The sequence below is a fragment of the Peromyscus eremicus genome, chromosome 1 (genome assembly GCF_949786415.1).
Source record: "Peromyscus eremicus chromosome 1, PerEre_H2_v1, whole genome shotgun sequence".
Classification (NCBI taxonomy): Eukaryota; Metazoa; Chordata; class Mammalia; order Rodentia; family Cricetidae; genus Peromyscus; species Peromyscus eremicus.
The window spans coordinates 122,505,933-122,519,378 of NC_081416.1; the positions used below are offsets into that span (position 1 = coordinate 122,505,933).

The 13,446-nt window shown below is 40.6% G+C and overlaps 1 protein-coding gene across 2 annotated transcripts in view; it reads right to left on the minus strand.

Moving 5' to 3' along the window:
- The window catches only part of Akap13 (A-kinase anchoring protein 13), a 219,744-nt gene that overhangs the window by 43,952 nt on the left and 162,346 nt on the right, over nucleotides 1-13,446 (minus strand). For both annotated transcript variants that reach the window (XM_059272911.1, XM_059272917.1), the window contains one exon: nucleotides 6,723-6,897. In XM_059272911.1, coding sequence (XP_059128894.1) covers nucleotides 6,723-6,897 — 175 coding nt within the window. The remainder of the gene's footprint in view (nucleotides 1-6,722; nucleotides 6,898-13,446) is intronic.

Here is a 13,446-nt window from a genome sequence, read left to right on the forward strand (position 1 = left end):
AATTCCCAGCACCAAAATACTAGTCCACCGCCACTAAAGACATGCAAGTATATAATCATCAAGATTTCCTAGAATACAGAAGAAGCCACTTTCTCTTTTGTAAACAAATATAAATCTGAATATGCTGATAATACAAATATGCCAGAATATCTGAAAATTCTCCACAATAATCCTTTAAATGAAATTGTATGCCTGATTTATTGTTTAATCTTGTTTTTCCATTATAGCTGGGTGTGGTGGCACACGCCTTTAATCCCAGCACTCGGGAGGCAGAGGCAGGTGGATCTCTGTGAGTTCCAAGCCAGCCTGGGCTACAGAGTGAGTTTCAGGACAGGCTCCAAAGCTACACAGAGAAACCCTGTCTTGAAAAAAAAAAAAAAAAAAAAAAAAAAAAACCCCAAAACAACAACAACCCCAAATCCATTCCCAATGTTACTCCTTTGGGCCAGTTAGTAATTCCTCTCTTGCTTCTATATCTGCTAACTACTCCTCATACTGGGTTACTTCTATCCGTGGCATCTACGTTTTGTTGTTGTTGTTGTTTTTAAATTGTATTGTTTGACTTCACAGGACATCCACCCCTCCTCTCTGTGGCACTCTCTGAGTATGCTGTTTGGTTCAGAGCAATTCTGTACTTTGCTTCAGCTGGGGATACTAATGTTTTCACTATTCCTAAAGGGGGTTTCACACAACATCCTGTACAACTGCTTAGCTTGCATATCCCAGCATATCAGGATGGTGGAAACCTGGACCCCAGACTTATCATAGTAGGGTTCCAATTAGGGTCCTGGGGAGAAGGCAGGTCGCTGTTTCAGAAGATCACAGAATGCAATTTTTCTATACCCTTAACCTTTAAAACTGTCGGTCTAATGTGGGTGTCTTACTTTCCAGTATTTACTATGTACCTTTTTCTATTTTTTAATGTTTATTTTTGTCTTTTCCTTGAGACAGGGTTTCTCTGTGTAGCCCTGGCTGTCCTGGAACTTGCAATGTAGACCAGGCTGGCCATAAACTCATAGAGATCTGCCTGCCTCTGCCTCTTTACTGTCAACTTGACTGGACCGAGAAAGGACACATTGAGTGTCTCTATATGGGCATTTCCACAGTGTTACTAAGTAGGGGAGGCCTCCCATAAATGTGAGTGGTACCATCCCCTAGGCTGGGGACTCAGGTAAAATGAAAAGAGACAAAGCTAGCCAGTGTAGGCACTGTTTTCCTGTTTCCTTGGCACCTTGATGTGACCAGCTCTGCTTTGACACATCCTTCCTGAGAAGATGGAATGAAGCTATCAGTCAAAATAAATAATGACTGCTTTTAGTTCTTTTCCTCAGGTATTTGTCAGGAGAGGAAAGTCTAAGTAATAATAAAAAAAAAATACCTGGTATGAGAGATTTTAAGAATTGGTATGTGAGCATTTCAAAAGGTCTGGAGATGTTCTATAGAGTTCCCAGATACTCAAGCATAATTTAGTGAGTGATTCTGTTGTGAATGCAAAAGCCCAGAATGTTGCCAGTAAGGAGACAGGAAGACTGTTGGTGAGGTCTCTGATGGGAGCAATAACAGTACTGTTAACTGCACTAATGCCATTCATTTGAAGCTGTGGCCGAGAACTTGTCTGTATTTGGAGCAAGTCCTGAGACTTAGGAGGCTGAATTTGAAAGCGATGGACCAACAATTTTAGTGGAGGAAATGATGCAGTGGCCCAGCATTCAGGCTGTGACATGGGCTTTATTGGCTGCTTACAGCCGAGTTTTTTTAGTGACAATTGTAAGCAAAAAAAAAAGCACAGAATAAAGTTTAGAAGTATGTGCAAAGTTGGGGCCAAGGAAAGAGGAGTGCTGAAGACATCAGAGCCACTAAAAAGAAGCCAAGGACATCTCAGGAACTGGCTGGACTCCACCCATTCCAAGCTCTAGGGTGTAGAGGTTTTAATTCATTTGAAAACACTGTTTTGAGAAGAGAAGTCCAGGGCTACCTGTTAGGGAATTGCTTGTATGGCTCTGTTAGGGAAACATGTTCCGAGAAAGGATTGGACCAAAGCAATCAATATCACACTCAACAAGTCCAACATAAATCCTGTAACTATATGTCAAGCATTTGAGGCACAAGGTGGCACTGGCACTCTGTTAGGAAAGTGTTTCCCCAGGGGCACTCTGAGACCATGCATCCATGTTTTAAGGGGGCCTTGGCTGCTGTTTGAGCTTGTGGCAGTCCCTGATTTTACTTATACAGTGTTAACTGTTTTTGTAAACAGGCAGAATCCAAGAGTTTTGGAACCACAGGGCTTCTACCCTGATTTCAAAGGAAGGTGTGGGGGCCAGGCAACGAAGAGCAGAGTGGTAATCTTCAAAGGAAGTCCCTCAAAGGGCAATGCATTAAAATTGTGAAGGTGGGAACATGGAATGTTGCCAAAAAAGGTGCAGTTAATTAGGAGAGCCTGCCTTAAAGAGAGGGCCATAGGAGTTGCAAACAGCAATGCCACAAGGGCAAGGCTGCTCAAGGCCTCTGGGGCCCACATCATACCATTACATGCCTCCAGATGCTGGACATGTAGCTACGTGATTTAACATTTACCATGTTGGGTTTTGATCTCGGTTTGGTCCAAGCCTTCATGTTATTCTGCTGCATCCATCTTTTTTAATGGGAATGTATACTCTGTATCATTCAATATTCAATTTTCTTTTTAATTTTACAGGAGCTCATAGCTACAAGTTTGCCTTGAGTCACTGAAGAAACTTAGAACTTTTGAACAACACTGTTAAGACTACGTGGATTGTATATGAGTCAGCCATGAACCTTTGGGGACCAGGGATGGAATATTATGATGTAAGGGGATGTGTTTGGGTATCAATTTGATAAAGGCTAGAGATAGTTAATGTTATCAACTTAGGAGCTTTGGATGTGTCTGTGAGGGCTTTTCCAAAGAGCATTAGCTACAGGGAATCTGGGAGAGATTCACTCTGAAGGTAGGTAACATCATCATCACAGAGTAGGGCCCAGATAAAGTAGAAAAGGGAGAAAGTTAGGCAGCAGAGGCATTCTCTCTGCTTCCTAGACACCACATGACCTGTTCTGCTCTACCATGCCAATCTACATGATGGATGGAAACTACTGAAACCATGAACTAAAATAAATCTCTCCTGCCTGTTTGTCATTGATTTCTGGTCATAGCAACAAAAAATTCAGACTAACAAAATGTATGTGCATGTATGTACATAGTTTTACCACCATTTTAATATTTTATAGTAGGAAGTAGTTCATTTTGCTTTACCAATGAAATTCCTTAGGTATCAATCTGATACTGCCAGTCAAGGATTATGGCCTTAATTAACAGAGACCCTTAACTGCAGAAAATAAGTGCCTGAGGTGTGCTCAGTCCTAAATGGAACATACACACTACACCCCTCTCCACAAGGCTGAGGGATATTCCTGGAAGGGGAGGTGGAGAGAGTGTAAGAGTCAGAGATGGCAGAAAACTTCAAGGAGATATTGTCTTCTGGACACAACAGGGCTGGTACACATATGACCTCACAGTGACTCTGACAGTATGCATAAGACTGTGAAGTTCAAGCCAGACAAAATCCTGCATAGATGAGCAAAGATGGGCACAAAACCCCACTACTAGCTGAGAAGCTATTGACATGTGGCAGCTCCCGGAAGAGGAAGAATCAGTTTTCCTTAACGATGTGACCCCTGGTAGGTAGACCACATGTCAGATTAGTTGGGCATCACCAACTGCACTAGATTGGGGCAGGGAGAAAACTCAAAGTTTGATGGGAAGGAATGGGTAGATGGTTATGGGAGGAGCTGGGAATGTGTGAATGTGTTCAAGATATACTGGATAAACTTTTCAAAGGACTGTGGCCTTTTAATGTTTTTCTGATACTAGTGATTCTCAAATAAATAAAAGCAGTTCCATAAGGAAGAGGAGGAAATATGCAAAATAATACTTTAGAACAACACCAAAGTAAATTTTTACGGTTTTGTTTTTCTCTCAGTGATGGGGACTGAACTCAGGCTGCACATGCTAGGCAAGGGCTCTATTAGTGAACTACATTCCCAGGCACTGTAGCTTTCATTTACGTTGATTTCTGTTATGGTCTGAATGTGAACTGTGTCCCATCGCTCTCCCCTCCACCACCTCCTCCCCCCCTCCCCAAGACTGTTCTGGGCACTTGGTCTGTACCTGGCTGCACTGTTTTAGGAGCTCACAGAACCTCTGGGACATGGTGTGTAGGTAGCATAGTTGGCACATACAGGTCACTAGGGAGGGTCTTGAAATTATTCCTGCCGCTGCTTCCTCATCTACCAAGACGGAGAGGCCTCCTTCATAGAGTCCTGTTACCACCAACTTTGTCATGCTTTCCCTACATGATGGACTGAAACTCCAGCCAAAATAAACACTCTCTTTATGACGCTTCTGTCAGGTATTCCGTCAAGAGAAAAGTAATCAATATGAACTCTTAAAACGAGAAACAGAATCAATATGTAGAAACAGAATCAAATTGATACACTGCTGCCTCACTTGGTATTTCTGCTAGGCGGCTTCTCTTTACATATGTGTTGAGGATTTCTTGAGGGAGGAGAGGTGATTCCCACCCAAGAAGTGGAGCAACAATATTGCTCTTTATCTGCTCATCTTCATCATGGTGTGATGAGTACCTTGTCTTTACATTAAATGAAATGAAAAAGACAGCTACACAAATTCTTTTAAGAAGCTGTGGATCAAGGACAACACCAATCATACTGATAATTAACCAGAAAATAAAAGGGCAAACCTGTGGCTCTGATCCTTACAGTGTGCTCTTTGTTAAGTATAGTGTAATCTGAATGTAGTTTTAACATTAAATGCCCCAGGTTAATATGCTAAAAATGTTTAATAATAGATAATGTGGTTTAAAAAAAAGGTGCTCATTGACTTCTGTTGTAGTCAACTAAATTAGCTGCAGTACTGAGAAGCAGACTGTGTTCAGTGGACAAAACCCGAAAGTGTTGACATTTGACACTGGAGAGAAGAGTCCTTTTTAGAGCCCGGGCTCCAAAAGGAAATCGCTGTGGGGACACTGGACACACTGGACAGAGCTAGTCTCTTGCTTCACAAAGCTTACCTGAAACTTAGTCCTATGTGATGCAGTTCTTAATTTTCTGCTAAGTCAGACATGGAAGATAGTGATAATGTGTGTGATCTCTGCCTGGAGGAATGCATACTGATTTAGGTAAGTGCTTTTCCCTTTAAAGAGTAAAATAAACAGCTGTAGATTACTCTGGGGGATATAACATACCCTTCACATTAATTTTACAAGAACGTATGTGACTAAGCCTTTTTTACTTTATTTATGAAAGTCACAATGGCTGTAACACAGGCAAGAAAGCTTACAGGTTCTTTGCCAGCTGTAGCTTCAGCTGTCTTTTGTATTAAAAAAAGCAAGTAAGCCAAAATTACTACATAATGTTGAATCTGCCCATGTAAGCTTCTAGCACTTCCAATTTCAGTAAGCTAACTATTTTTAGTAACAGATTACTTGGAACGCACAATAAATGACTGAGAACAAGACATCATCATGTCATCTATGAGACTCACTCCTTTGAGTACGACTCAGCCACTGTCTCTTCTGCATGTGTTGCGGGTCTAACTTGAGACAAACCACCAGAGCCTCCTAGTTGTGCTAGGCCTATGGTGGCCGATACCCAGCTTGCTCACCTCTGAACAAAGCAGCTTCCTTGTTTTAACCTTGGCATGCTTTTCAAATACAATTACTTTCTTTGAGTGCACTGACACAATTCTGAGAAATATCGCTCTAGAGCAGATTTGCAAATTACAGTATATGTGCCAGATTTGGCCTGTTGCTTGATTTTGGAGAGCCCATGAGCCACACACGGCTTTTATACTTTAGATGGTTGAAAAAGAAATGAAAAGATGAAAATGACATAGCATGCAAAATTTTAATGTCAGTGTCTGTAAATGAAATTTTACTGGAACAAAGCCATTCTTGTTGATGTATCTATGGCTGCCTCTGTGTTGCAACTGTAGAATGCAGTGGCTGTGACACAGACACTTGTTATCTAAGTCCTGTACAGAGAAAGCCAACTGACGCTTGCTGAGAATGCCTTATCAAAAGGAGAGTCATGCCCAGTTAATAGACTTGTCTTTCAGCAGATCAGTAACAGAAACATGGAGCATATTTGCACATGCAGACACTCTCCTCTGGTAGCCATCGTGATTTAATGATGGCAAATAGCTGGATAATATTCCAAAGGACCAGATCTACAAATAAGTGCACAAGGACTGAAGGGGAGGGGTAGCTCAAGAGTAGACTGCTTTCCTATATCAGGGCCCCCCCACCCGAGTTTGAATCTCTAAACTGCATGCATGTGCATGCATCTCTGTATATGTGTGGGGGGGGCAGTGTATAAAAATGTGTATATGATCTGACAAAGGATCTTGGAAGCTTTAAGGTTTGAGGCTATGTACTGCTTTGGTTTGCCAGGTTTCTGGCAATAGGAGGTAGTTTCTAAGCAGAGAATCTGAAATTAGGAGATATCTGCAAAAAAATACAGATTATAAGTTACATAATTGAAATTAGAAGAAAAAACACACAGAGTTACTTCTCCACATAAATGAGGAACAGATCAGGGGTGGGATGCACAGGAAACTAGAAACCAACCAGCTTTCTTAAAGCAAGAGAGCCTCATCTGCTGAAAGGAAGAAGCATGTCTCTTACTTGCACAAGTGTAGGCGTCTTTGTTGGTGAAAGGCTTCATGCACTGGCTGCAGCTGATGGGACCCACAACAGGAATGGGACTGAACGTGTGCCCGTTAAGAGTCTTCTTCTCTTTATCCTTCTCTTTAGATTCTTTCTCTTTCTCCTTAATTTTATCTTTCTCCCTTTCCTTTTCCTGCCAAAGACAAGAGTCAACAAACAGTTAACTGAGCACTGGAAGGTCTTCCCCTTACCTGGACACACAGATGGCATGTGGTCACCGGAGGGTGGGGCCCAGTGTGGACAGAAATGAGGAACGACGTTCTGGGCAACTTTTAATTAATTTTCAGTCATGCAAGCTCCCACCAGAAAAACTTAGGAGTTCTGAGTCATCGGGGCTGCTTATACTAACAGACACTGGACAGAGCCTGCAGCCGGAAGGTTTCCTTAGTAAGGTATGGCAGAGTCCACACCGGAAGCACTGAGTTTCTATCAGTCTAGAAAGGGAGCAGAAGGATGGCAGCAATTCTGAGATCAGCCTGAGGGGGAGAAACAATGTCACGTAGTCTAAAAAGTTCTGTGAGGCTCCTCTCTAACTTTTACACACCACATGTATGTCCCTGAATTAATGAGACTCGATGACATTTTCTTCCTTACTCTAATCAGAACTATTAAATAACCCTACATATATAGTTTTTACTAACTGGAACTCAGTAGGTTATCAGACATTAATTTGGGTTCAGTGTTCTATGTTGAGGAAGAGGGCAGAAAACTGCACAGAGGTTAAGCATGAAGTCGGATCTAAGTTCTACTAACAGTGGGACTGTGGGTGAATTTTTTCTTTGAGCCCCAGTCATTTCATTTGCAGAATGGGAGAGGTACCTGTTTCACAGTTCTGTTTGTGTTAAAGCCTGGCACATACTAAGTATAACATTTACTACATTATAGCAAATACTAATACCTCACTGAAAATGAGTGTCATGAGCTTATTACTCTCCTAACTCAACACAAAAGTGCAATCTTTTGTGGTGAAGGAAAGGAAATTTTGACTTTAGGCAGGAGGAGACAATAACCCAGGAGCAGCCTAAGGATGCTGTTGCAAAGCATGGAAAACATGGGGTACAGAAAAGGCAAGAAGAAGCCTTGTCAGTAACCTTCCCCAACCACCTTCTCTGTCTCCTCAAGCTCATCACCACAGCACTCACTTGCTCTCAAAAGCCCAGGGACCCAGGACAGGGAATTCCTAAGGCTTTGCTGCTCGCCCCAAAGCACAGAGACAGAAAACCAGTCTTGTCTATGGTTGGAAGAGCAAGGCTCCCCAAGACCTGCTGTCTTTGATTTCTGCTGTAAGGCTTTCTTCTTGCACTATGGTTTCCCCTCAGCTCTGTAAGAGGGAATAGGAAACTGACATTCACCTCATGTTTACTATAGGCTGAACCACTATACTAGGGGCTCAACTGACTAACAAGACTAACTAGACCATGAAGACCTCCAATTCAGAGAGGTGAGCTTTACCTACCGTTTTATACTATGACTACAATCTAAAAAGACACCCAAGGAATGAGCTTCTCGAAGTGAGTGACCATGCTGACCACTGAACATGTAGACATTATCTAAATAGAATCATTTGGCAGATGGGCATCATGCTTCCCATTTTACAAGACAGGGCATTGAATAACACTTAAAATGATGAATAGTTACTTTGTGCCAGGCATTGAAGTAAGAAATTTTTATGTATTTTCTAGGGACAGGGCAATGAATTACAGTTCTAATTATCTCCATTTTATATCTGAGGAGACTAAGGCTTAGAGATGTCTAATAATAATACACTTTGGAGCACAGAGTGACGACTGTTTAACCCTGAGGTGGTCTAGTTCTGGATGACTAAAGCTCAGCTCTCATTCACCATACTTACTGTAAAGAGGGTATGAGAGGTTCCTGGAGGTGCAAAGGGTCAAGAAGCAATGATCAGTACCAAAAAGGAACTCAAAATCTTCTGGTTTTCTAAAGTTCAGAACTCACCCAATGTGTGAAATGGTTATTTGAAAAATCTATGATTCATATGAAATTCTCCCTTAGCAGAATACATATAGCAAAACCCCAAAGCCAAACTGCTGCATTTTAAAACTATATACAGAAAGGATGGGGGGAAACCACTTTACAAAACAGGAAACTCTTCTGAACAAAAACTGGTAACTGCTAAAGTGTGTAGAACTCCAATGACCAAACCTTGAGCATATATATCCAAATGACCCCTTCAACTAATTTTTTTTTCTGCAGATTTCTCTATGCATAAATTGTTAACTTTAAAACCATCTGACTTTTTTCTTTTTTGCCTGAAGGTTAAAAGCATGCTCCAATGTCTAAAAAGAAAAAAAAAAATCAAACAAGACAATTTTCTATGGCAGCTACATTATTTTCTGAAGAACTCTGACGTTCTTCAGATCTGAACAATCCATGTTCTCACCCTTTACAGTAACTAAGACTAGTTCCTCTCCGAGGACAAACACAAAACAAGCTGCACTGCCGCCTCCTGTTGTTCTAATTCAGTGCTTTGGAGAATCCGGGCTCTTACCTGCCCATGTTTTAGTCCCGTGAATCGCACTGTTATGAGAGGAACTTCGGGAAGCCGACCCCATTTTACCGACATGATCTGACCCCCATGCCAGGAAATGGTCTTTCACAGAAGGAGGCGCTCATGCCGGCGGCGGCAGAGCAGACAGTTCAGTAGCTCAGAGCTGCCATTAGCAAAACCGTAAGAGGAAGCCAGAAACTGGTTGAGAAAGTGCAGAAGGGGAGGGCTGAGACTGCTTGCTTCCTTGAGACAGTCTTAACTATTTGAATGCTGCTGATAAAGCTAACTACCCTACTCTAAAGAACACAGGAAATGAAAGACAAATGAAATAACTCTTAAATACATGTGTGAACAGCACTTGTACTGTAGTATGGGAAATCTGAAAAGGATAGAGGCCACATTTATCTAGCAGACTCCTAATAAAAAAGCAAAGTTTATATGAAAATATTTTAGCTAAGTTGCCCATGGTAAAATGGGTGACTGGTTATTTTTCTTAAATTTAATGTGTCTATATTTAACCATTGCCAACATGCTTTAATTGTGCTGTGGAAAAAGAATCTAACAACATTTAAAAATAGAAGTGACTGATCACAAGACTCTAGAGTGCTACAAAAGAAAATCAGCTTTCATTTTCCTAAACCTATCCTTCTAGAAGTCAGGGTCCTTTGGACAACTATGAAGAGCTAATGTAATTAGACATCTTGGAAAGGATGATGGGTACAGTTCCTTCATATACAAGGCACAGAAACTAGGGACTTGGCTGAACGTCTCACTCTAAAGTTAACAGTTTATTAGTTGGGGAGGAAGTTAATCCCTTTTACTCAGAAAAAATTTGAGTCATCCTAGGAAGTGGTTTAAAATATTTCCAGTATCTTCTAGTTGTCCTTGTAAAACGAGAGCTTAATAGAAAGAGATGATCAGTGGCTCAAAGACCACTCTTTGTGAAGGTGAGTACTATGTGTGTAAGTACTTGACTATGTGTACAATAAACACAATTCAGTACTACTGCTCAAAGACAGTAAAACAAAAGGAGAAACTGCGCATCTTCCTCTTATACTTCCTGTTTGGGTCTTCCAGCTTTCTAAAAAGCATTTAGTATCTACATATGGCAACTTCTGCAAGTTACTGATGACTGTCAAAGGTACCCATGCAGGATTGGTAACTAAATTTCTTATATAAAAAAAACTATATACATAAAAACCTGGCACCACTGGGCAACACATTATCTAGGAATGTGAACCATTTGCTAATAGCTACCTTTGGTTACTCTGAGTGTCTAAAGACTTGGCAGTCTCAGCTTAACATGTGGGATAACAAACCCACATTTCTAACTGTATTCTCACAGAGACATACACCATGTTCATACATAGAAATGTTCCTAACTACACTCATATACAGCTTATATGTATTATTTTAATACAATATTAAGTGCTTAAGTTTTTCTTTAAAACTAGATGTTTCTATTAGTTAGTAGTTGAATAAAACAAGAAAGATTAGACACTCTCATTAACATATATTAAAAAATTAATAATCTCAGCACTTGGCAGATACTTCAGTGGTTACTGGCCTAAGATGTGCAAGGCCCTGTCAGCACTGAGAAGAAAAAGAAAAACAACTAACCCCAAACAGGTTAAAAAGAGGTGAAAGCTCATCATTTTTATAAAAAAAAAAGTGTTAATATCTATGCTATCACTTCCTTTTTTTAAACAGCATGGGAAGCATTCAATAGGAAAAACAGTAGATTGACATTCATTTACCTGTGTATTCGAGTGGACATGTGACTATTTCTCTCTTATTACCTCTGCCTGTATGACAAAGTGACAGTGTTCTTCAGCAGCTTGTATAACAGTCTTATTGAAAGTTAGCCTATAACCACTAACTAGAAAGATGACATGCTAATAGTCTGGCTACTGGGCACTTGTAAACACTCGGTAAAGGGAACTGTACTACAATCTGAGGAGCTATGAATTTGCAATTTTTGGAGTTTCCATTGCTGGGACAGTACAGCCCCCAAAGATCAAATCTTCAAGCCAAGTGTAAAAGAGGAACCACGCCAATTGCAAAAGAGTGTTGGTCATTTTGCCTAAGGAGAGGAACAGAGGTAAGAGGTCAACTGGTTCTTTAACAGTGATGACAGAATGACTCTAACACAGGTAGCTTTTTCCTGTCCCATCTCATCACCTCCCTCTTACCTAACGCTAGTACTCTGAGGTCAAAAAATATTAGATATGGCTGAAGAGTAAGCACGCAATGACAGGCAACACGTGTGGGCAGTTGGACCACACGCAGCCCTGCCCGAGTATTATCTAGCTGTGCTATTTGAGACACATTTTATTCAAGTGTGTAGAGGACGGAAGTTGAGGTGAGATTCTGTTTTAAAGGTCAAGTTCCAGTTTCTGAGTCTGGACCCACATTATCTTTGTTGCTGTCTGTTATTACCCGCTCAGCAATCTCAGTGTCATATCTACCATGTGGATTCGAAAGCCATGCCACCGGAGAGGTGGATCAAAGAGAAAGAATCTCCACTGTCTTGCCAGTCTTACAACTCTGTGTGTGTGTGTGTGTGTGTGTGTGTGTGTGTGTGTGTGTGTGTGTGTTTGGATAAGGTTCCACAGTTTAAAAGCAAAACAAAAACATTCTGAATTCATCCAAACCAGACCGTAACATTTTCAAGGTTAAGACTGAGTATTACAGACCACTAAGCAGAGAAGCCACTCAACAATATATGGCTAGTTTATACTGGTTTTTCCAAGGGAATTTTCTTTTGTTCCTAGCAACTACTGACCAAACAAGCAAGATAAACAAAACATGGAGGTTCTGCTGTTGCCAGTATATGGAATACTGACTTCATATACATACATACATATATATATATATATATATATTTATATTTAGTTCTAAAACAAGTCTAAGAATGAAGCCAATATTTAAATACATAATTAGGCTAGAAATTATTACTAGATTGTATCTTCATTCTGCACTTGATAAGAAAATGGTGAAAAAGCAGATTTTGGTATAAGAGTTTTGTGGAAAAAAGTCCCCCAAGAGTAATGACCAAACCCTGTACATGGTAAAAAAGACTTTACTTTCCAAAGCTGGTGTCATGGCTTGGATAGTAAATGTATCCCAAAGGTCCTTGGACTTGCTCCCTACACTAACAACACTGTGTATAGATGTGGAACACCTCCTAGGAGGTAAGGGCCTACTGGAAACAGCTTCCATGGGAGCCTTTGCAGGGGATTATGGACTCTCTCTTTGCTTGCCTTCACAGATGCTCTGACCATGGGTACTCACTGTAACTGGCCCAGAGCAACACTGATAGGTGAACACAGGCTGAACCTCTGAAATCAAGGTAAACCTTTCTGATTTTATCAGAAAGTTGTTATAGTAACAGAAAGCTAATAAAGCTAGTAAAACTTATTGGCTGTATTTCTATCAGCTCACATAACCAAATGCCTGAAGGCTTAGTTAGAAAAAAAGGGTACTTTTTTTAATTGAAAAAAAAAATTAAATATATTTTGCTCACATTTCCTCCCTCCCCCAATTTCTCCCAGATCTCCCCTACTTTCCTACCTCCCCAACTGTATGTTCTTCTTTCTCTCTTAAAAACAAAACAAAAAATCCAAACCCAAAAACCCCAAAACCTCAAGAAATCCTGCAAAAACACAAAAATGAAAATCAAAACAAATAAACAAAAGAACAGTTAAGACAAAGGAAAAAAAAAAAGGCCAAAGCAAAATGAAACAAAAACACCACTGAGCTCCTTTTTGTGCTGGCCAACTACTCGTGGGTATGGAGCGTGTAGTTGCTACTAAGAGGGTACATTTTTATAAGAATGCTATTGAGTTCAGTACATACGTACGCACGTGTGCTTATGTGCATATATTTATACATGCAACATACAGAGGTATGTTTCAGTGACTCATTTCAAGAGATCCTTAACCAGTTATACCTTTGTATGCTGATTTCTTTGTGTATGTAGATGGATGGTTACAGGTAAGTAAACAGAGTGCAGGGGAAGTGGGTGGGGTGGATAGTGTTTCCCTCACTCCTTTGAAATGAAAGTAGTTTTGGTTTAGGATCAAGAAATCAGTATAAAAAAGTTAAGCTTCTTTCTTTTAAGACATATCATAGCTGGGTGGTGGTGGCTCACGCCTTTAATACTAGCAC